Source organism: Argentina silus (genome assembly GCF_951799395.1).
Source record: "Argentina silus genome assembly, chromosome: 5".
Lineage (NCBI taxonomy): Eukaryota > Metazoa > Chordata > Actinopteri > Argentiniformes > Argentinidae > Argentina > Argentina silus.
In genome coordinates this window covers 9,337,448-9,363,395 of record NC_139659.1, presented here as the reverse complement: position 1 = coordinate 9,363,395, position 25,948 = coordinate 9,337,448, and the positions used below count along the sequence as shown (strand labels likewise).

Sequence of the window (25,948 nt, the reverse complement as noted above, 5' to 3'; positions counted from 1 at the left end):
GGTGATACATCAGTGTTGTCAGCTCAGTGGGAAGTGGCCTGGCCCAGGGAAATGCCAGGGAGATGCCAAGAGTCAGGGTAGAGAGACAGGAACGCCCCAGTGGTGTCCATACCCCATGCCTCTCTCTTCACCCTGCCCGCCCTGCTCGCTCCCAGAGCCTGATCCAGGTCTTCCTGATTCACACTGAAGGCTTCACGGAGCAGGATCTCTCTCTCATCTCTCTCATTCAGCTCTAAGGTGCTGTCGCTTTTCACTGATGTGTTCATGTATTCATTCAGTGAACCATCGGTAATGATATGTAGCTAACATTCAAATGCTGCAGTAAAATCAGTTAGAATGGATGACTACATTAGTCTGCTCTCTCAAACGTAATGAAACAACCCTATTGTGATTATGAAGCTCTGTGCATAATGGCACAATGAACATATTTGGTAAATGCCCCTGTCTCTGTCTTTCTTTCTTTCTTTCTTTCTTTCTTTCTTTCTTTCTTTCTTTCTTTCTTTCTTTCTTTCTATCTATGCATCTGTCTATCTGTCTATCTCTCTCGGTCTCGGTCTCTCTCTCTCTCTCACACACACACACACACACACACACACACACACACACACACACACACACACACACACACACACACACACAATGCTGCAATGTCTTTAAGTAGGTCACAGCACAATCCATTGTGTGGCATAGATAGATATACTTGAGGAAATGACAGGAATAGGGGCTCAGCACCATATAAAGGTCCAGATGTGACCTCACACAGTGTGATTATCTCAGTCATAACAAGCAAGGCTTTCATGCCATAACCAGGACCACTCTCTCTTAAACAAATACTATGTCAATCATTTCAGTCATTAATTCATTCTAACATCATTGCAGCCAGTTTTACCATGCATCTACAGGTCATGACACGAGGGGAGAGGTTATGTATGAGAGACATTGACCTCTTTATACAGTGTGGTGCTCTTGAAACAAATCGCCCCCTCAGTCAGCATTGGCCTGGGATCAGTTTTCTATTTTGGTAATGAAACTTTACCATAATGAACCCAATGACACTCGTCACTGTGCTCAGTCTACTCCAGTAATACCACAATATTGTAATATTGTAAAAAAAGAAAAGAAAAAAAGAATAGAAAAAAAAGTACATTATCTGATATGAAGCAACATTGTTGTCTTTCTCATCTGAAGTCTGTTCTCCCCAACATTGCACACATTGGCATTCAGTCCCTCCATCCTCATCATCACCTGATACCAGCAATTACAGCTGGGAGAGATCCAGAGGAGCAGACGATTACCCACAGACACCTCCTCTCTCTAATCGCCACACGATGCGTTGCACAGTGGTGATGAGGTCTTAATCTACGGCCCCATGCTGAGTCAGGGCAGATGGCTGTCTCCCTGCCAAGAAACCATGGAAACAAGCCGCCCCTCACATGTCAGATGTCATTCGGTCGCCATTAAAAGCATTCTCATTCATAGATCCATCTTTAGGCAGTCTACTGAAGCAGTACTCACAGGGAAGCATACGTTACACTGATTCTACGTGATTGTATCCCAATAACCATGGAAATCCACTATACAGAATGGGGACAGTAGTTGTGGTTTGCATTTGAAATTGGAACTGACCGGACATCTTTGAACGTGTTTTGTAACTGTAAATGCTTCTTAGACAGGTTTCACTTGAAAATATTCAGCAAAGCAACACTGTTTTTAATTCAATTGATATTTTTTAATAGTGATAGAAATGTTTCATGCTGCTTTCCTATGCATAGTCGGCTACACCTGCAGTTCCATAGAGTCCTACCTCTGCAGTGCGTAGCTTTTCCTGTGTAACTGGGGCAGGGGGCGTGGTGAGACAGGGGCTTCCCCAAAGATCTGCTCCGTGATTCGCCTGATAAAGGAGGTTGTGTAGCGAGGGTGCTCCCAACAAATTCAGAATTTGCTTCTCCTAATCACACTTTTTTCACATTAATTTGTGCAGGATTCCAGCAAGAACATTTCATTTGTTCCTAGAGGCATCTCTTTACCTATTGAAGCCCTACCACCCCCACCTTTGCCCCCATCTGCCTCCCTCCTCCCTCTGTCTGAGTCTGGGAGACTGACAGTGACAGCCTGTTGCATTTTTAATGCATCATACTTTCCCAGCTGTGTGTATGAATCTTTGATGTGCTGTATCATCCCAGAACTCCAGTGACCTATGGAAAACATGACCCAGCCCACCCCATCCCACACCCACCCCTGAAATGTCAGCCCTCAAAACCAGGCTTATCTGATCCTCCTCCAGGGCCAGGACTTCCTTGTGATGAGGACACCTTGTGTGACCGGTCAATGCAAATAAAATATACTGTTAATTAAATCAAATCAATGGAATAGATGCATTGGTCTCACAAGTGCGTTTGTGTATGTGTGTGTGTGTGTGTGTGTGTGTGTGTGTGTGTGTGTGTGTGTGTGTGTGTGCCTGTGTGTACAGTTAATCGGAGTTTGGATTACTGTGATCTTACACAGCACTGATGGCTAACTAACATGCTAAAGCACTATCAGCCTTATTCCCATTTAAGCATGTGCGTAATTCATTCCTGTTAATACAAAACATATGTAGACAAATGTATCCATATTCAGACCTCAACTATGCACCTGCTTAATTTAGAAATTGGGTGTTCCATTTGAAAAATGTTAATTGTACCTGCCCCTTGATGGCCAACAGTCATGTTCTACACGTTCTCTTTAGGATAGTTTTGTACCTTCATGAGTCCTGAGTAATTCAGTCTGACTAGCGCTCATCTGGACTAGTGGACTAGAATTTTGGAATTAATTCCATGTCGCACTTGTGCATATCGACTCTGAATAGGCCTGTAAGTGTACTGATGTGTAAGTGCTGACACCATCAGACAAGGATAGACTCTGACTAATGTTCTGACCTCACTTTCAGCTTTTTGACATCTAGTCTCTTTGGACAGACTTAGGACTCTCGGCACACACTACGGCTATTGAGCAGTCAGAAGTGGGTGGGCTGCCGTTCAAAATTATTATTGATTACTGACAGATCGTAGCACCAATCAGATATCACAAGCGAGAAACTTCAAACAAAGAAGCTGTAAATCCTTAATCGATGGTACCCCGTTAAGCCGGCATACATCCAGGGTCCTCTGTCCACTGTCAGACATCTCCATTGTTAACTTCTAGCTAACTAGCTAGCTTCTGTAAAAAACAACAGCATGGAGTAGGAGGAGAGGAGAGGCTTTGGGAGTGGGAAGGAGCTTCCTCAGGCTCAATGGAATTTCATCCATAGTATTTGGAATCAGATAATTTTGGGGAGTCACAAATAAGTATAGCAGTGTTGTTTTGGAGATACAGTGGCTATGAAAAGAGGCTATCGCAGAGACAATGTCTACAGCTTAAAACACTATCACATCACTAGAAATGAATTTTTTTCTTTCTCTTAAATGTGGCACATTCTATGATCTTCTCTTTTCAGTTCTCATTTGTATCTGTCTGCGTTTGTATGCCCTTGTCATGTGAATATTCTTATTCTTAAATAATAGTGTTTTATTTTCCATGATGGAAGTGTCATATAGCCAAAGACAGGCCTGGCCTACTACATAAGAGTGAATCAGTTTATTGATGCATTTCACAACATCAAAAGCTGTTGTGTGTGTTTCCCACAAAGTGGGAAGATGGTAAAAATGAAATAAAAGGAAAACTACTTTGTGGATGCAATGTCATTCCTAAAGAAAGAGAGAGAGAATTAATGAATGAATACATTCATGAAATACATCAATCGAGACCACGAGAGATAAAGCCTAGCAGCAGTCAGATGGGCCTGATGTCAGGTCAACCAGCTTTCAAAAAGTTCACTGGGTATTCTAACTCACCAATATGGCGGTACAAAAATGTTCTTCACAATGAAATAGTATAATTCACAAGTGCATAATTCATAAGCACAATTTATCACAGTTATAATATATCTGGTGAGTAGAGAAACTGCAGCCTATATGCAGAAGCGTGGCCATGTGAGTAGTATGCCTAACCCTTATCATTCTGTATATGACTATGACAGGGGATCGCCCCAGGCAGAGTGACAGCTCAAGGAGGAGCACAGAGATTCCAGGGGTAGAATCTATGGATCAATCCACACAGTGAATTATGTAGTTATGAATTCTATAAGAGACACATATGGCACGCACACACGCACGCACGCACGCACGCACACACACACACACACACACACACACACACACACACACACACACACACACAGGCATGCTGCTTGCATGCACATCTGACATCAGTGGGTCAAGCTTCTAACCTTTTCTTATAACTTACACTGGCAGTCACTGGAATCAGGTCTTTTTTGTAAAACACAAGAAAAAGTATAATCTCAATGTGATTCACCTGTGTAAATAAACTATGCACAAACAAACGAGACAATAGGCCATGTTTTGATACATGATAAAACATGTCCATAATGTCTAACAAGGTCTAACCTACTGTTGCTGTTTACATGGAAATTACAAACGATTTGTTTGGAATTCATCATTCTCTCACTAATCATTTTCCGGGTTTGATTCAGGGTTTGATTCGCTGCGGATGACATCAGCTGTGAGAGCGAGCTCAGAGTACCAGTTCCTCCTTCTCGGTTACCGATCATGACACAATGTCTGGGGGTATAAAAGCCAGGACCACTCCTTTCGAGGCGCACTGTATGCCTGGTGACTACCAGTCAGCTCCGTAGCCACTCGTCAGGGGTGTGTGCTGTGTGTGCGAGGATGGCGACGCTAGTGCAATCCGCAGATATTGAGGCTATAGCAAGCAACGTTATGGCATCTCCAACATCCACAAGCCTCTCGCACCGCTTTGTCGACAACAAATTTTACCTGCTTGTAGTTGTCGGCGAAGTCGTCACGGAGGATCACTTGAAGTGTGCCATTGCGGATATAGAAAAAGGTAAGAAGAAGGATGTAGGCTACTTCACTGTTGAGGACCGACTTGAATGGATTGGCCGCTGCGTTGTCAGTCAGAACCCAGCAACATCACCTGTGCTGAACACTCATGTCTAGACAGACATGTAATTACTAGGTTACTTTACATGTTATTTGGGTTCTGCTAATAACAAGTACATGATGCGCTGTCTGGATGTCATGTTTTGTAAACCTTGAACTAACTTTACGCATAACACAACATCCATTTAGATGCATTCATTTAGCCCACACTTAAGAGATATTGGTAACCTCAAAGAACAAAATACCACTTTGATTTTGTTATTGTGAAAGTCAGAAGTGAGTGATATGAAATTGCTGTGCGGCCCCTCCCAGGGACCCAGTGTGAAACCTGCTGTGTATAGAGCATATCAAACAGATGGCATCCGTCCGCACCTCAACACCTTTTACCTCACATCAGGGACGTCTTCCCCCTGCTTTTATACATTGTTTTCAATAAGGACTTTAGCCTATGGCTACTTTTTACTGTAATCCAAATCAATTCGTATGCTGTGTTGTCATTCACACACGTGTATGGCCGAGCCCTAAAGCTGGAAAGAATGATTCTGTAATATAAAGCTTGTGCGTCAATAACACTGCTTTCCTGGGATGCGGATCCGGGGGTATCGACCATCTCCGGGAACACCTTGCGTCTGCTTGTTTTTGTTTTAGTGCATCCATTGTTTTGTTGTCGCATGTCCATACTGTTAATGAAGGGTTCCCAAGCCTATTATCGACTAATTATGATAAGGCATATTCACATCGTAATTGGATGCTTCGCCATAGATTTCAGTGCATTCGCACTTATATAGCCTATTTTACACCTTTCTTATAATCTAGCCTACCCTGCGTCCAAGGAACAACAAGGGAATATGTAGGCTCGGCCTACGTGTTATCAGTCTATTATTTTCATATGTAAACGCTGCTGCTTTGTCTTTGTGCGCGATAACCCTGCAGCATCTTAAATCATCCATCCTGCCCACCCCAGCGGGACCCATCCCCTTCCTGCATCCTGCTCTCTCTCTCATCCGACACCGGCATGTAGGCGTGGCCCAGTCCGCACTGCGGTCCCTACGGAAAGTCGCAGAGAGCGCTATTCAAACAAAAAGGGCGTTTCAGAATGACACAGTGCATGTCGTCTGCCACCATTGGCCGGGCACAGGTTGGCATGACAAGGAGAAAAAAAACTATGGCAGAAGAAATGCGTGGGTGGATAACTGGATGTTTCAGAAACTTGCGAACAAAGGTGCAAAGAAAACCCCAGATACATAACACAGGCAACAGGAGGGATGATCTTGACTCATGGTAGCATGACAGTTTTCTTATACTGTCCTGGTTGTTCATTGATAAATTATATTGCACATACAAGCAATCTATGATGTATTCCAAGCTTTTTTGTTCAATTGGAAACATTTGAATTCCCTCAGTGAAGGTTTTGTTGATCAACTGATCAAATATATATATTTTTAACTTGTTTACATTACATACCTTATTATCATCATCTCTCATATGTTATGAAAACATTACAAAGTGGTTGCCAGGGGATTTGAAGGAAATATTAGACATAGTTGTTTTGTAATCTAATGTGGAGGCACTTTTCATTATGAAAACCTTCGCCTAGCTTCGCTTGTTGAATGTGTGTAGTAGTCTGCTGTCTGAATATGTGTGTTGATGCTTCCATCATGTTGTGTCAGATACAATACCTGTTGAATATCAGTGTTGATATGGACTCAGACTGCCTTCTAATAAGATCTGACGAATGTGAATGTGAAGAATCCGTCGTCATGTAATAGGCTGTTCAGATTCCCCCACGTCACGTGTTGAGTTGATCAGCCCAGATCCAGGCCTCACCCATTCGTTATGTATTGTTGCATCTTGGCCCCGCCCATGGTTTTATCACTGTCTTGACTTGACTGGCTCTCCCTACATGTAACCTTGGTAACCTTGGCTTGACCTAGCCCTGCTCAGCTCACCATACACAGAATGTTACTGTACCCTCCATCACAGAGCAACAGATACTGTGGCCTTTGTTGTCTTTTCATTGTCAATGGGATCAAGGGATATTGGTTTGTACTAAAATACATATAGCAGCTGGGATCTATGTATGATACTGTACGTGTATGACAGATGTCTCTTCTTACTAATGTTTTAGCTTGGTCTGAGGGAACAAAAGCATTTCACTGTCTTTGTATTCAATACATCATACAAATATCATCCATTTTGCTTTCTCCCCATGTTCATGTTAATTAGTAATAAGCTTAGTTTAAAGTAAACAATTGTTCAGATTCAGGCTGCATCATAAAAGATAGGATGACAAAACATTCCTGGTTATCACGATTCATGTGGCCCACCCGTGGCAGTACTTCATAGATATTTCCTATCATAGATTTACTCACATGTCAAATGTTACATATTCATTATAGGACAGCCTAATGATAGAGGCTGGTGAGATTGAGACTTCGAAACAAATGTGGACCTGTTGCCAAGCCCTCGATGTTAAATCTATGGGGAATATGGATTATGTCTGTGTCAGCCACAGCCCGGCTAACAAAGCAAGCTTTTTCACTGATGTCATTCTTTTTCTTGTTTTTTTTTTTGTTCTCTGTCTTTTTGTTTGCTATGCAGGAATTCGCTCGTGGGACACAAATCTCATCGACTGTAACCTAGACCAGGAGCTCAAGCTCTTCGTTTCCCGACACTCAGCCCGTTTCTCGGCAGACGTGCGAGGTAAGCTGAAGACAAACATGATGTGACTGGGCTGTTTTTTGGAGTCCTTTTCAACATTGCACAATGTCAGGTCAGATGATGTCTCTCTGCCATATTTAGATTTAGTAATTCCCTGCAGTGTACAGTGTGTGCTTTGATTTGTATTATTTGTCCCTGGATCTGCAGTGTCAGCGTTTAACTGTACCCCCATAACAGGGGTAGCCAAGGAGTGGTCCTCATGATGTAATGAGCCTACCAGGACATGTGGCGTGCCAGTGGGTAGTGTGTCCTTGACCGTGAGCAGCCGTGCAGGCTACCGGTTGGCTGCAGTCCATACTGGTCCTGATCAGCAGGGGTTGCCACGGGGATGATGACTATAGCCTATACATGGATTAGATTACATGTTAAGTACGATGTCTTCGTCCACTCATAGCTTGACTGTTGCCATTTAATCGTTTTGCTCTCATAGGAAGAGAGCAATTTGCGCGGAGAACATGCAAACGTTTCGAATTTTGGTTGGCCTTCCGCAGCAGAAATAGGTTGGGATTCAGGCCTCTAAATCATCAGTCACTGGCTGAGAGACGTCTGACCTCCTGAGAGTGGTGTTTACCTCAGTTTATCTCAGTGAAGCCCTGTCTTTTGGCTGAGGAGGTGAGGACACACTGAGCCATTGGAAAGGGATTGGTGCCAATGGGCCATGTGTGTGCCTGTGTGAGATCACCTTTGTGTGTGTGTGTGTGTGTGTGTGTGTGTGTGTGAGTGTGAGAGTAAGCTTACCTGGCTGGCTATGTGGGCACTGTCATTGTCAACCAACAGCTGGTGAATCAGTGGTTGGTGTATATTTCCCTATGAGATTTGCATATGTTATTGTTTAGGGGTAGGCTTTGTTCACTCATGACTACAGTTTGAATGACGTGTTGCATGATGAGGCAGTATCCGTGGTGGATGTACTAGAAAACTAGCTTTTTTATAGCACTCCACATCATAGTCTTCAATGGGGGTTACAAACAAGGTGATCGATGTAAATGTTAACTGAAGACAGTACCTAGGTTTTTCTGGATTTTATGTTCATTTCAGTTGTTTCCAGCTGTCAAAATACTGTAAAGTATACCACTTAGTCTGGCGTGCTGAACACATCAGGGGTGGGAAGCCATTTTACTTTCACCTCACTAAGCCTTCAGGTGAGATGCACTCTGCTCCCCCCTTCTCCCTTTGTTTTCCTTTACTCTCCTCCATCCCACATTTTTCCTCTTCTCTCTCTTTCTTCTTCTTGTATGGTTGCCTTGCAACGCAGCCCAGATGCAGAGGAGAGACCTAGGTAATCAGCAGAGTGAACTCCCCAGTGGTCTGCGCCTGTGCCAGAAAATAGGGAAGGGAGGGAAGAAGAGAGATGGAGGAAGGGAAGGAGAGGGAGAGAGGGGTGGGTGTTGATATGGCTGAAGCCAGTCAAGAAAGTGAAAATTGAGACTTAGAGTCAGCACTACATAAGCAACAATACTGGCAAATTACTGTGAGAGATGGATGGTTTTCCCTTTCACTTCCTTCAGGTCTCTCCCCCCCCCCCTCTCTCTCTCTCTCTCTCTCTCTCTCTCTCAGTCTCATGAATTGCTTGGTCAGTCAGTTAGTAAGTGTAATCAAATCCGCTCTGACATCGACTGAATTTAACGTTAATCAAGGACATACTGTACCAAGAGAGGGAAATACAGTATCATCACTATTTATTAATTGTATTTATATGAATCTGATATAGGTCTGACGTTAGGCACTTTCCATTAGATAATCATGGTGAATAACGCTCTGTAATGAAGCCTATTTTGCACGCTATTATGTCCTCGAAAACCAATAAGAGAAGCACAGATAAAGTTTCCTATTATTATCTTGTGGTCTGTTGGTTAATGATGCCAACAGGGAGGGCATTGGGCTGATGAGTGACTGATGCCTGCCAGCCTGAAGATCTCTCTATTGCTTTTAATTTGTTCTCTTTTTCTATATCTCTCTCCCTCCGATGTCCTCCCCCTGTTTTCTCCAACACTCTGTTTCTTGCTCACTAGAGGAGAGCCCTTAATAAACTGGTAGTCAACCGAAATGTCATGTTTTATGTACATTTGGATACTTCAATCCCAACTATCAGCTTTGGTAGACCTAAATAATGTGGTCCCAAATCCCAATAATGTATGCAGTACGTATGCTTCTCATTATCTAATTGTCTGTCTTTTTCTGAAAGCTATTCACCACAAACAAAACTAATTAAAGGTACAGTAATATGCTTTCAAGAGACATAATTGTCTAGAATTGTCCATTAGCAAAAAATACGCTGTATGTGGTTTTCCTCCAGTCTTTGACAAACATGACTACCGGTTTGCATTTAAAATGCATGTTGTGCTGAAAATTGGCCTGTTAACCTTGCCTCCCCAATAGATACAACCAATTTAGCAAATGCATCTGTGTCCACATTGATTCTCCAATTAAGTACTTTCAAAACCTGAAAGCATACTGTTGGTGTTCTCTCTGTTGAAAAATAAATAAAACGAATAGCCTATTTAGAATGGAAAAGCAGACACTGGAGAGATGATTGCTGCTGTCGGTCTGTAGGAAATGAAAGCCACCAGTTTCGAAGAGGCACTGTAGTAGCTCAGCCATCCTCAGCAGAGTGTGGGAGAGAGAGAACGCAATTACCCGTCTGCTTGATAGATGATATGATATCCATCACACTGCGTCATGGCTCCACTGTGGCCACAGGAAGAACAGACTGTTAGAGGAGGGGAAGGAGGGAAGGAACGAGAGAAAAGAAGGGGGGTAGATGGAGGGAGGAGACACCCCAGTACCAACACGGGGAGTTAGCTGTTTAAACAGTAGATGGCTAGATCAGGTGATACTGTAAGTATGGATTTTCCTTTCCTCTGTCTTTGCTGTAGACAGGAGAGGAGGCTAAAGAGCAACTGGAGAATTACAGTCAACCCCTTCCCAGTTGTGATAGAGGAAGACAGTATTGCATAATATGATCAATAGCAATTAAGAACCAGGGATCACTTTGTCATGGATGCAGTGTATTTGCAGGTTATAGAGAATATGATCTGTAGATCCTCAGATAATCAACTTACCATCTGTTGATTTGTTGTATGCTAGCTGCAACTCTTTTTACACCAGATAATAGCATAGTAATAAACTTACTGCAATAATGTACCAATTATGTTCAGCCACCCATAACTGAATTATTTCATGTCAACAGAGTTGCAGTTTGGGTTAGGGTTGCACTCACATCCATGACAACCTGGTCCCTGATACATAATATAACTGCAGTTGATCATATAATCCGCTATGGTGACGTATCAAAGGACTTTTTTATTGACCTTTCTACCACAGCCCAAACAGAGGCGCTACAAAGTCAAATGAATGCATTGATTAGTAATGGACCAAATGCAGTGTCTGTGCCAAGGACTGTTGAATGTGCTAAATTGACAGGGTCAAATGACATTGAAAATGATGCCCAGGGCCAGTTCTGTAGAAGTGAATGTCTAGGGTCTGGAGACTCTGTTGAGGTAAAGACAAAGCGACAGGGATGAAGACATACATATGAAGGTAGACAGGAAAGGGCTAATTGACAAGCAAAATGATTACACTTGCTTTTCAGGGGTTCAGATTCAGATTCTGTTTAAAGGATCTGTGTTTTTTCTTTTGTTTCATCTGTTCTCAGTGTCTATGAAAAAAGGAAATCTCTTGCCTAGTGGCTTAGAGCTAATGGGACATGAACTGTACTTATGTTATTGGTGAGTCCTTTTTTCTCAGTCACGTGATTTAGGTGCATTGATGTGTGTCACATTAACTTACCCCCTACAGAGAGAGCTGCTGGGGGCTGAAGCCGGGGTCCTTTTATCGATTGAGGTAATTGTCAGGGGGTCATTCAGGCAGTGCCCCATCTTTTCTCCTTTTCTCCCTTTTGGAGGCCTGCATTAGTTAGAACCCACATAGGCACCATTTGTCATATGGGGGTCAACATGTGAGTTGTGTTCAGGACAATGTTTGCTTGGACCGTCCAGCATAGCTGAATTTAGGAAACAGTGTGGAGACAAGTTGTTCCCCCTGTCCTCAGCAGATAAGGAAAGTAGGCCATAACAAAAGCGCATGATCTAAATAGAGGACCTGGAAAATGGAATAACACCCACTTTCACATCGCTAAGACAGCAGGAACAGGTCAAAAAATAGCCGGTGTTTGTGTTCTTTATGTATGTAGATTACAGACGTACTAAAACCGTTTCCTCAGTGACCTAACCATACAGAAACATTTGTCCTGTTCTAGTCTGCTGATTCTGCAGATCGATCCCCAGAAAGAGGGATTCTACCTACGGTTTGGATTAATACATTTGATGGTGTTGCCCAAGCCTTTGAGAAAGAATGAATACAAAGTTTAAGCTTTGAACTGCATCAAGAGGAGGTGTAGTGTCAAATAGGCTACCAGTTGTTTTAGATCTGGAGGTTGTATACTTGTTTTACAATGAAAGTAAATCACATATATCTCTCTAGAATGAAAACCCTGGTGGATATCCAACAATTGTTCTGGTGTTGGCATCAAAGGCTTGAGACCCAGCTGTACGAAAAAAACCCATCCACCTAGAAATTATTTTTCAGCCATTCAGTAGCTCATGCATCTATTTGGAACTGCAAAAAGAAATATGATTGTCTTCATCTGTTTGTGAGGCCTATAATAATGTTGGTTGGTACCAATCTAGTGTTTGCAGCGGTGAACGAAGCACCTCCTCCATATGGAGTGACAGCCCTCTGGGAGCAGGGTTAATGGGTACAGCTTCATGATGAGATCTGTGCTATGAAATATGTATGTAGGAACCAGCCCGGCAGCCAGATACTGCAGTATCCAGTCCCCAGAGACCAGACACTCTCTCTCAGATAATCACATGACTATGATTTTCTCTCAACAGTGGATGCACTGTCTTTGTCAGTGTGCTTGATTTTAAAATTCTGGTGTTGGCATTGTCTTTGTCAGGTGGACATACAGTATACAGTATGGTACAGAATTAACAGAGGAAAGTTGACCAAGTCATTAGGTCTGTGGAATGTATAGACCAGTCTCTGTAATCTAGGCTAATAATTCAGCAGCATGAGCCTTCTTCGTGAAATACCAGCCAGACAAGTAGTAAGACACAGGACAGATAGCCCAGTTCCCTATTCCTTGTTTCGTATTCTCTTGGACACCAATAATCCCAGTAAAATGAGTTGAGATGAATCTAAGGCGATAATAGGTATTATGGGAAGGCAGCAGTAGGTGAATAATGTTGCTGAAGATTGCTGAAGATGTAACTGTGCAACCTAGACCAGAGGACAGCTTTCCTCCACACAGACAAAGGCCAGACACACATGTGGCATCAAATAGAGACTCTCTCTTGGCAAACATGGTGCTGCTCTTGTCTTTTTGTCAGTGCCTCATGCTAAATGATTTTGTGTGTCCGACTGATCATTCATAATAGGGATAATACCAGTGATAATATACAGTAGTTGGCATCATTTTGTTCATATTTTGTGTCTGAAAAGAACACAATTCTTCTGAGCATTGTAATTTCAAACAAATGTTTTTGTTTTTTTATATCGGGCCCTTTTGCTGTCTTTCTGAGTTTTGTAGTGGTGTTATTTCCATGATGAAGGGTCCTAACTCTTGACAGTTTGATTGGGTAGTTCTTGTACACAAGAAGCACTATAGACAATATCATGGTCCTGTATTATCTTCAGACTGTTGAACCAAAAATGGTAGCTAGGTTATAGCAAGTGGTTTTAATTATCATTTACTTATTAATTATATTTTGTTGCTACTAACAATGGTTGAAATGATGACCTCGCTGATTATACTGATGATCTAGCTGCCTATCTTATGAGTGCTTGTGGCATATACAGGAGCAGCTTTTATTCAATATTTTGGTATAAGGGGCTTATTACAACTTACTGTAATGTGTGCTTTTTTGTGTACACTAACAGAGTTACATTCTCCTGGGGAAGGAAAGGATTGAGGGAATGAAATTTGATCATTTGTACCAGAGTGAGAGATTAAGGGTGGCTAGAGGCTCTCCCAGCTCTAGTCATTTCCTGGCCATTTTGGACAGTGATAAAGTCCACCTCTCTGTTGAGAACATTAACATTTACACAGCCACATTAACACTGGCAAACCACCCATTTCTGAACAGTGATTAATTAGCCTGAACCCTGCCTTTCTACATGAGAGAGAGAGAGAGAGAGAGAAAGACAGAGAGAGATACCACAATAAATAATTCAATTGCTTAAACATATTAGGTTAAAAAGGTAAATGTAGAATTGACTGCAATGAATAAAATCTGAGAAAAGAACCTCAGAGTTATTGGAATAAATGGAAACAAAGACAGACAATGTAGACCAAGAGAAATGGCCTGGAATAACCGTGGTTGCATGGTTGTTCCTTTCTGCCCACTGCCTCCCATCGTTGACCCGTTTGACTGGGGGTGATGGGGAGTTGGTGACAGGGCGTGGGGGTAATTGGATGTGTGCATCCAGAATGATGAGTGAGTAGAGCAGTGGACTGAGATGGCATGATGTCATCTGTAGTGGTCAGACATGCAAGACTGCACCCTGACAGGACAGACAAAAAACATCTGCTGCTGCTAGCTTTCAGTATGTAGAACCATAAGATCTTAAACATAGCTTTACCGCTTGTGTATGTTGGTCTATAGTCTATGGTAATACATCATGGTGATACATGTATATAAATGCTTTTTTTGTTCAGAATACACAATAAGTTGTTTTTTCTGGTGGTCTGTTTCCCTGTGTTGTTTTCAGGGCAGAGAATTCTTCACCACAAAAGCACTGTCCTGGAGACAGTGGTGCTTATCAACCCCTCAGATGAAGCTGTCAGCACCGAGGTAAGAGAGGGTACTTACAGTATATAGAAACACACCTGTTTTAGAACTGTCATTGACATGTTTTATTTTGTGACTTCTCTTTCTGTGTCTTTTAAAAAAAAAAAAAAGTTTAACCCTAACCTCTCCCTCTCCCACTCAAACATATACTCCCACAGTAGACATCATACAGTACGTACACTTAAACATGCATAGATTTCAAAGCAGTTGCATTTGTGACTGCTCAGCACAGATAATTGGCCAATTATCTCCCTGGTCCTTTGTTTTCTCTGCTATGCGCACTGGAATAGATGTTGAGCAATTAGACGCTCAGGGGACTACTGCCTTTGTTACAGCTAGACATAAAACAACATAGATAACCATTTGTTTACTTCATGTTCATGAACCCCTGTTTCTATTACCTTTTAACATTGTAGTACAGCTTTTAAGATAATTCACTAAAATTAGGCTCTAAGAAAGACATTAATGGCTATAAGAAAAACACCGATGGTAGTCACACAAAGGCATCACTCTCGACCACTCCATTCGCTTCACGACTCCCCTTCCTAACAGTGTCGCGCAATCAAACTGTGCATTAATAATATCTCAGCACTGCAGGGTTGACCTGGCTAGCAGCCCGGAACTGTCAATGCCGGTGAAGTGGAAAAAAGAAAGAAAGAGAGAGAGAGAGAGAGAGAGAGAGAGAGAGAGAGAGGAAGTAAGGGAGGGTGTATGTGGAGGGAGACAGCTAATTATCTAATGGATTGATTAAAGTGAAATGGGCGATATTTCTAATCAAGAACATCAGCACTAAAACTCTCAAGTGGGCAGTGACTAGGCCTGTGCAATTTGAAATAGACTAGGCTACATGACCACTTCACATAACACACAACAGTACATTGGACTTGAAGGATAAACTGATGATACAATGAGTACAAAGATATAAGGTATAAGATATATAGATATATATCTAGAATCAGTGGCTACTTTGAAGAATCTAAAATATAAAACATATTCTGGTTTGTTTAACACATTTTTGTTTACTACATAATTCCATATGTGCTCCTTCATAGTTTTGATGTCTTCAATATTAATCTACAATGTAGAAGGTGTGTCCAAACCTTTGACTGGTACTATATATATATATATATATATATATATATATATATATATATATATATATATATATATATATATATATATATATAATTGATGCTGTGGTCTCAGGTTGTCTCAGGTCTCAGGTTGTCTGTTTTTCATAGAAGCTAACCAAAAACTTTGACAGTAAACCAAGATGATTTATGCCTCATTTGCATTGAACCGGAATGAATACACTGAAAAACAGATGTGTCTTTTATACATCTTTGCTCCCATTTACGCCTAGGTTCGTCTGATGATCTCAGACACTGCCAGACACAAGCTGCTGGTCCTTTCAGGGCAATGCTTTGAAAATACAGGGGAGGTGATTCTTCAGTCTGGCTCTTTCTCTTTCTTCAACTTCATTGATATATTCACTGACCAAGAGGTAAGGTCAAAAGGGCTGGCTAAGAATTTTACTTTAAGTTGCCCCTACACATGTGTTTCAATTATGCAATTACTCTAGTAACAACAGGGTATCAACCTGTTGTATAGTAATTTGGTAATTGCATACTTTGGAGTATGGTTATGTGTTATTACACAAGTGGAATAAGGAACAGTCTGTTAAACTCCATGACTATGCAATTACAAAACAATTACTAATGCACTGCATGCGGTTATTAGAGTAATTCCAGAGTTACTACACAGGTGTAGGGGATACATCATTTGATGAAGTGGGAGTTGTTGTGCTTGGGAAAGTAAAGTTTAGATTTTCCCAAGCACATGAATAATATACATCTTCTTAAATACAAGCTTCTTAAATCTAAATATCTCTCTCTTTTCAACAGATTGGTGAATTGCTGAGCACCATTCACCCTGCAAACAAAGCAAGCCTAACTCTTTACTGCCCAGAGCAAGGGGACTGGAAAAACTCAAACCTGGACAAACACAACCTACAAGAGTTCATCAACATGAAGCTGAACTCTCCCCTGATTCTTCCAGAGATGGAGGGCCTCTCAGAGTTCACAGAATACCTGTCAGAATCAGTAGAAATCCCATCACCATTTGATATGCTGGAGCCACCGACCTCTGGGGGCTTCCTAAAGCTCTCTAAACCATGCTGCTACATCTTCCCTGGCGGTCGTGGAGACTCAGCCCTCTTTGCTGTTAATGGCTTCAACATGCTCATCAATGGGGGCTCTGATCGCAAGTCCTGCTTTTGGAAACTGGTGAGACACCTAGACCGGGTAGACTCCATCCTCTTGACCCACATTGGTGACGACAACCTGCCAGGCATCAACAGCATGCTCCAGAGGAAGGTTGCAGAGCTGGAGGAGGAACAGTCACAGGGATCCACGGCCAACAGTGACTGGATGAAGAACCTTATATCTCCAGACATTGGTGTTGTATTCCTGAACATCCCTGAGAACCTGGGGAACTCTGAACCCAACTACAGGGTGAGAAGGAACGTTGAGGAGGCAGCTTTCACTCTCCAATACCTGACCAAATTGTCTTTGAAGTCAGAGTCTTTGCAGAGGCCTGTAGGGAACGCCATTGAGCCAATCATACTATTTCAGAAGATGGGTGTGGGGAAACTTGAGATGTATGTGCTGAACCCATCAAAAAACAGCAAGGAGCTGCAGCACTTTATGAAGCAGTGGACAGGCAGTGAGGAAGACAAAGCCTCTATTCTGCTGCCAAATGGAAAAGAATCAGAACTCCCTGTCTCTTACTTGACCTCTATCTCTTCATTGATAGTTTGGCACCCATCAAACCCATCTGAGAAGATAGTGCGGGTCCTGTTTCCCGGCAATGCCCCTCAATATCACATTCTTGAAGGGTTGGAAAAACTAAAACACTTGGACTTTTTGAAGCAGCCAATTGTCACCCAGAAAGAGCTATCTTCTAACATGGCACCAGCACTCAAGCAGGCAAAGCTGAAACATAAAACGGACAGCAAGGAGAGTCTGAAGTCGACCTCAAGGCCATCACCAAGCAAAAGTTTCAAGAAGGAGTCAAAGGAAGAGACTTCAGAGAAGGCAAAGACAGATGTGGAATCGGCCCAAGAAAAAACTCAAAAAGTAGAGAAGAAAGAGAAACCTCTCATGAAAAAGGAAAAAGCAAAGGCTCCAGAAAAAGAAGTAAAAGCAAAAGTAGAGCAAACCCCACAAAATGAAACTCTTGAAAAGAAGAAGGCTGAAATCAAACCTAAAACTCCCAAGGAGAAGATAATTAAGAAGGAACCTAAGAAGCCTGTGGAAAAGAAAAGTGACGAAAAGGAGGCAAAGAAAGAAGTAGTGAACAAAGATGAGAAGCTAACACCTAAAAAGGAAGAAAAGATCAAAAAGGAAGATAAGGTAAAGAAGGAGGAGGTGAAGAAAGATATTAAAAGAGATTTCAGGAGAGATTCCCCCATGAAGGAGAGGAGAGAAGAGAAGAAAGAGCAAAAGAAAGAGGATTTAAAGAAAGATGCGAAGAAGCTCACAAAGGACTTTAAAAAGACTTCATCTGCTTTGGGTGAGGGAAAGAAAGTGGCTCCGAAACCAAAGCCTCTGAAAAAAGACGATGCCTCAAAGAAAGACATTGGAAGCCCATTGAAATCCAAAGTGAAGGGAAAGTCAAATGTCACTAAAAAGGATCCTAAGGCCATTGACACAAAATCTGTGGTAGGTACTGCTGCTATCGCCGCTGGAGTGGCAGCTGCCACTTGTGCTGCAGAGACCCTTGAGAAAGAGAGGTCTTTGATGTCCTCTCCTGAGGATCTCACCAAGGACTTTGAGGAACTCAAAGCAGAGGAAATAGTGGAAGATGATGAGACTGTGCCCCAAACTAAAGAGGAGGAGGCTGTAATGATCCACCGTGAGGACATCATGCTTTCCAAGGAGTCCCCTGAAGCAGCAGAGTCTCTGGATGAGGGGATCACAACCACAGAACCTGAGGGGGAAAATGTTGAGACGCCAGAGGAGCTGGAACATAAAGAAAAAATCAGTGGCAACGGCAGTGAAAAGTTTGAAGATGAAGGCACGGGGCTAGAAGAGACATCTGAGGGTGGGGACTATGAAGAAAAAGGAGAGACAGAAGAGGTTGATGAGCCAGAGAGAAGGGACATGACCAAGCATAAAACTAAGGACAGTGAATATGAAGAAACTGAAGATGAGGGTGCAGAGGCAGAGCAGTATGGAAGAGATCAAAATAGAAATGAAAAGGAGATAGAGAAGCAGAGTCTGTCTGTGACCACCCCACCCAAAATGTCTGAGCCTCTGTCTCCAGCCGCATCAATTCATGGTGAAACCCTTCCAGCCAATTGTGAGAGTGAAGTGGCCTCAGATGATGAAAATCGAGATGAAGTACCTGAAGAATACACGGCCACATCTGGCCACACCCAGTCCACCATGGAGATCTCCAGTGTGCCTACTCCAATGGATGAAATGTCTACTCCAAGGGACATTATGAGTGATGAGACCACTTATGATGAGACAGATTCTCCCTCTCAGGACTTTGCCAGGCTTGGAGGCTCCATGGTAGGAGACATTGAGAGAAAAAGGCTCTCTCCTTTACACGATGGCCCAGAGTCAGACCATTCAAAAAGTGATGCCACAGAGGGTAGGGACTATGATGCCTCTGCGTCCACAATATCCCCACCATCATCTTTGGAAGAGGACAGATCTTGCAAGCATTTTGCCACTGAAGAGAAAGAAGAAGGGTTCATGTCAACTCAGGAATCATCTGACAAATATGGTCTTGATTCAATAAGACTAAACTCTGCATCCACAATGTCACCTCTCATACGCTCTCCCTCTGGGGATCATAAAGGGACCTTTGACTCTACACCATCCGGATTTGCTACACCTATTGAACTGTGCACGACACTCACTGGAGCGTCAAGGGGAGCAGCAGAGTCTTCAAACAGTCCAGATGATAAGACATTGGAAGGGAACACCTCACCTCAATCCTCTGGTCACACACCTTACTATCAGTCCCCTGTGGATGAGAGGGCTGGTTCTATACCACCTGTGTCAGGAGCAAACGACCAGGGTCCCATAATTGTGGAGGTCACAAGTGATAAAGAGGAATCATCTAATAGGCTCAGCCCCATGGACGAGCCAGTGCCTGATCACTCCTCCCCTGTAGAGAAGGTGCTGTCCCCTCTCAAGAGCCCACCACCCACAGGAGCTGAATCACCAACAAAGACACAAAAGTCACACTTTGACTTAGACAATATGTCAACAATTCACTTGAGTCAAGATGAACAGAAAAATGGGGCCAGTGACAGTAACTCAGTCTCATCCTCAGCACCACAAACAAAGCAGGAATCTGATACAAATCTCTGTGCAGGTTTCAAAGAGGAGAGTAAAATGTCAATATCAGAGGGCACTACATCTGACAAGTCAGGCACCCCAGTTGATGAGGCTGTAGCAGAGGACACATTTTCACACATAGCCTCAGCTTCTACCTCATTGGCTACTAGCTCACTCCCAGAGCCTACAACAGATGATGTCTCCCCCTCTCTTCATGCTGAGGTTGGTTCTCCTCAATCAACAGAGGTGGAAGACTCTCTGTCCGTCTCTGTGGTTCAGACTCCAACCACCTTTCAGGAGGCAGAGGTCTCACCATCCAAGGAGGACAGCCCCAGGCCGATGTCAATCTCTCCAGACATTTCACCAAAGACGGCAAAAACACCAGTACAGGAGCCCAAATCCCCAGAGCACTCCACCATGTCAGTTGAGTTTGGTCAGGAGTCCTCTGATCACTCGTTAGCTCTTGAATTCAGCAAGCAGTCTCCAGAGCACCACTCTGCAGGAGGACGCCTACGTGCCACAGAGAATGGACCAACAGAGGTGGACTACAGCCCCTCAGATGGTACTGATCTGAGACCAGCTGAACAGCGTTGTTCAGTTGTTGAAAAGCCTATGCTATTCAAAGACACTGACTCAGCCTGTGCAACCTCTGCATCCCCATCAGACACATCTCAGTCCACCCCCTCAGTCTCCACACCATGTCAGATCACAGAAATGTCACCTGGTGCAGCCCAGCAGATGGATAGGTCCCCTACCACCCCAAAAGTGTCATCTCTTACCCATTCCCCTGTCTCATCTGACTCATCCCCGGTGTTAGGAGGTCCTGCTGCTCTTGATAGGGGACTTAGTAAAGTAAGCCCAACTTCAATGACTGGTGAAGGTATTTCATTTAAAGCTGAGAATAGCCAGCAACAATATGACAAGTCACCCTCACCTCCAAAAGCAGACTCCCCCTCATCCTCCTACTCTTGCTCCACACAGAGAACAGAGACGCTTTCCCTGGCAGCAGAGACAAATCCATTTAAATGTGGAGATTCTACACTTCAGTCCAAATCCCCCTGCAGCCCCAAAATCCCGTCCCCATCATATCTGCCACTCTCCTCAAATTTGTCTGACTACCAGAAGTGTGCTGGTGGCTCCAGGGACCCAGATTCCTCCAAAAAGAGCCCCTCTCCTCAATCCAGAACAGATGTTGACCTATGCCTTGTCACCTCTTGTGAGTATCGACACCCTAAGACAGAGCTGTCCCCGTCCTTTATCAACCCCAGCCCTCTGGAGTACTTCATGAATGTGGAGAATCCCCAAGAGGAAGAGAAGCTCCTGGTGAAGTCAGGTGGAGGACCCCCACCCCCTGGAGGTAAACTCAATGCCAAGCAATGTGAAGAGACCCCACCCACATCTATCAGTGAATCTGCTCCCTCTCAGACAGATTCTGATGTTCCCCCTGGGACTGAGGAGTGCCCCTCCATTACAGCCGATGCAAACATAGACTCTGAGGATGATTCTGAAACCCTCCCCACAGACAGGACACTGACATACAGACACGCAGATCCTCCTCCCGTGGCAGCCAGGGACTCTGCTCCATCTCCTGCCCACCCTGATGTCTGCATGGTGGAACCAGAGGCCATGCCAACAGAGGAAGACAACCAGACTAAGGATTCTAAGACAGATGAAGGGGAAAAACCTAAGAAGAAAAAGCTCACCAAAACCAAGTCTTCCTCACCAGCCAGAAAGAGTGGCCTCTCAAAAGTCAAGGATTCAAAAATGGCCTCTCCAAAAAAGAGTGTAGGAGAGGGAAAAGATGCTAAAAATGCAACCAATTCTTCTGCGTCTAAGGGTGTGAAAAGTGTCACATCAGGTAATTTGGTTTGTGTTATTACACATAACACGTAATTACCTAATTATTATGTAACATGTTAAAACAATGTTTTCATTGATTACAATGTTACTACACAGGTATAGAGGCAACTTAATCTTAATCTTAAAGTGTTTCAACTGACTGCTTCATATATTTATAGAGATATAAAGATGGATGTAGTACCATCTTAACATTCAGATATATTTTCTCTAAACATTGTGTAAGTTCATATTTTTAATGAAGTTCTATCTGTGTCTAAGGCTCTGGCAGCGGTAAGGCAGCAAGTGGGATGTCCGTGCCTAACTGCCCCCCCATGTACATGGACTTAGTTTACATCCCTAACCACTGCAGTGCCAAGAATGTGGATGCTGAGTTCTTCAAACGCGTCAGATCCTCTTACTATGTCGTCAGTGGCAACGATCAGACAGCACAGGAGCCCAGCAAGGCTGTCCTGGATTCTCTTCTGGAGGGGAAGGCCCAATGGGGGAACAACATGCAGGTACAGTGAGAAACTTTCAGGACTTGTTTCTTTGAACAACCATTATGATATCCCAATGTTGTTGTTAGAAGAGGTGCCACTGAGTGTGCACATTACAGCTTTAAACTCTATCTCTTCTTCCCTAATGGCAGGTCACATTGATCCCCACCCATGACTCTGAGGTGATGAGAGAGTGGTATCAAGAGACCCACGAGAAGCAGCAGGACCTCAATATCATGGTGCTGGCCAGCAGCAGCACTGTCGTCATGCAGGATGAGTCCTTCCCTGCCTGCAAGATAGAGCTGTGAGCCTTGACTCTCCTGACCAAGAGTGACCAAGTAGTGACCGTCTAGTGACCAAGTGGATCATGTTGTTAATGGGAACTTTGAGTTGGGGTGAGAAATGAAATACATAGAGTCAAAACATAGCTTAGAAAATAATTGTAATTTACAAATAGGCTCTTTGCCAACATTAATGAAATGTACCTACTTGTGATCGAAACTAAAGTCAAACATAATTATGTAATGAAGTCTATAAGATCTACAGTAACAAATGGAGTTACTGGCACAAGTGAATATCAGCTTTGTGAGACACTTTGAATAAGGGATAATTTCATGCAAACATCCTGTTGTAGCCTATGGATGAAGTATCTGATCTGACTTACATACAGAAGATGAAATGAGGCATATGATTTCCTCAGAATACATACACACCCATGAGCATCAATTACCCTCGGTAGAAATACAGAGTGAAAACTGCAAGACCATATTTATTAATACTGGGGCTATATTAGGTCTAACAAATATATGTTTGTGCTAATATATTGAAATCCTTAATCTATCTTATCCTCAAAAGTGGGACTGCAATTCAAAACATACATTTTTCTCTGCATGTAGGAACATGCAGACAACCTTGATGCTGGATTAGATTGCATAGGTTATCAAACAATGTCTCAAGCCACTAAATATATCCCATAAATAAACCTGAATCTATATGATTGGTTCATCATATGATGCATACACCAAAGGATCAAGGAAAAAAGGTTTTTGTTATGGCTTTAGAGAGAAAATCGAATGTAAAACAAGGTTCATGCACTTAAAAATATTTAGGAAAGCATTGAACACAATTTGAGAGTCCAGCCCCAACAATAAGGACATCTCTGTAGAGTTTATTTAGTTTGATAGTAATCTGGCATGAAATTATACATGAAGTTGAAGGTTTAACTTCACTGAGGGACCTATTCAACATCATTGTCTTATTTCATCGCAATTATTTTGTGTTTGAAGATAATTCTTGTCAAGATTTGTTCATAACTCATCTTGAAATAGGATTTTTAAGATCACTTGAATTCCTTATGATTTTTTTGCACATGAGTTAACGCAACTTTTCTCTTTGGGGGCCTAGAGTCTGTTTCTTTTCAGTGTTTTAAGTGGTTATTATTTGTGGTTATTTTATTTATTAAGTCTAATTTAGTCTCAGAATGCTATATGAGGAAGATTTCTTCCTTGGAGGATAATGCAATGTCAGTTGTGCATTATGAAGAAGGCCATGCTGTTCTTGTAGCATTTGTGTAATTTTATTGTCTGCCATATGTCAAATATGCTCCTTGACGCACCTAATTTGAAAAGCATTGTTTTAGAATTATGAATACCATTCCGATTTTGTCTGTTTAACTTATTGGTTTATATTGTTTTAAACTATATGTGTAGCTATACGCCAGCTCAGTTTTTAACCCGAGGCTTTGTGTGGATCCACAAATTGAGCCCTAGTGACTGCTTGAATGTGCCACATATGTTCAGGCTTGTGAAGCTAGATACTTTCCTAACCCTAAAATGTTTCTGTTTTTCTAAAACACTGTACTATAATTATAAATAGCTTTGTGGCAGGGTGAATGGTCGGAAGAAATGTGCATGAGTAATGTACAGTACTAAGCCTTTCTTTTCATTAAGGATGGGGAAATGTGCTCCAATAACTGCCATAAGAACAACAACGCAAGGCTTGGCTAATATTTGAATTAAGAAATGAATCAAACATTGGTTTTTCCTGGGGTTGTTGCCAGCTATGCCATAACATGACATTGACCAACATGAGACAAGATGCCCCATCCTATCACCATGTTGGCTATTTTAAGACCTTCTGCTCCATCATAGTCCATGGTTCTGTACACAAGGATGCCGTTATAGTACGCCTGCCAACCACAGATCTGTAAAAAGTAAGGTGCACTGTCCATGTTAAGTTGCAAGATGGGAGGACTCATAGCCCTATTGGTCAGATGGAGCTTTGTATAGATGATGAACATGAGGGAGAGTGACTGTTTTGTGTATGAGTTAAAGGTGTGACAGACAAAAACTAGACACTTTAAAGACAGGACAAATAACGAAGATAACGCAAAGCCATGACCAGAACAAAAACACACTCATGTTCAAACCGCACATCAAATGTGAAGACTGTGGAGGCTATGAAGATATTTCTGCAATTCTACAACTCAAAACCATCACTATTACAAAGACACACAATGTAGCCAACACTACAGTATTTCAGTCAATCTAACAACCCAGATACTAAGTAAATGATGTCACGTCTCCATGGTAACACAACAAGCCAGTTGTCCTGAGTTTTGCAACAGGAACCATTAACCACAAGCATGACCATCCTGTCGTTCAACCACAGACCACACCACTCTCTCCACCTCCTCTGGATGACACCTCACTCTGTCTTTCTCTATTTCGCTCTTTCTCTCCTCCTATCCCTTTTCACTATTGCTCTCTCTCTCCCTCTCTCTCTCTCTCTCTCTCTCTCTCTCTCTCTCTCTCTCTTTTGGGTTATTGTTAATAATGTCTGTCTGCAGCTGTGTGGTATATGTCTTGTGATCTTGCATCCTTCCTCTCCTTTTCCAAACTCATATCTAAAGTAGCGGTTAGTTTCAAGTGAAAGTATTACTTAGTGCTTTTCTGATATTTGTGTGCAATATCTCCTCTCCCCTCCTATGGGAAATTTGATGTAAAGGGAACTACTACTAAAAGGAAACCTTAAAATAAACCACAATAAAATCTGTTGTGGAAAATCAAGAATGTTTGTCATTGTCTTTTTCTCTTTGTAGTTTTCCCCCTATATTCACCACACCTAATTATGCAGGACTTTTAAAGTTTGATAATGGAACATATCAACTGATATATTGTGTTTCTTTTGACATTCATAACTATAAAGAGAGTGTTCAGTAGTCAGTGATACATAATCTATTCATACAAGCTTGACCTACAGTATATTGGTAAACTGAGACACCAAACGCTATAATTCAACTCTCTGAGAAAAGCCATTATTTAGCCTAATGTAGGTGATCTCCTATGTGATATGTGTGTCATGGAGGCAATCCTTCACTGTGTGGGTGCTTACTTATAATGGAGAGGCTTCAGCAGCTGTTTATCTACAGGTAAGGGTAAGACCAAAGTCAATACATCACAGCAGTAACACAAACCCAATACCCCTGCAGAACCATTGGAGGAAGAGCATTGGAGCAAACATCCCCATCAACCACAACAACATGTCAGGGTCTGATATAAACTGTGCACTGTGAGTCAGAGTCATGCGGTGTGCTGTATGAGGGCCGGCAGGTTCATGTCATCCCAGAGAGTTTGATTGGCTATAAAAGACAATGGGGCTCCAGGGAGAAACAGTCTCTTATG

At 42.5% G+C, this 25,948-nt stretch overlaps 1 protein-coding gene across 1 annotated transcript; it reads left to right on the top strand.

Annotated features, from left to right (window-relative positions):
• Positions 1 to 4,766: 4,766 nt before the first annotated feature.
• map1b (microtubule-associated protein 1B) lies at positions 4,767 to 22,573 on the top strand (the record flags this gene model as incomplete). Its single annotated transcript, XM_083669430.1, has 7 exons — positions 4,767 to 4,944; positions 7,602 to 7,703; positions 14,496 to 14,578; positions 15,939 to 16,079; positions 16,480 to 21,799; positions 22,069 to 22,286; positions 22,418 to 22,573. 7 exons carry the CDS (start codon positions 4,767 to 4,769, stop codon positions 22,571 to 22,573), a joined length of 6,198 nt encoding a protein of 2,065 aa, XP_083525556.1.
• Between the last annotated feature and the right edge of the window lie 3,375 nt (positions 22,574 to 25,948).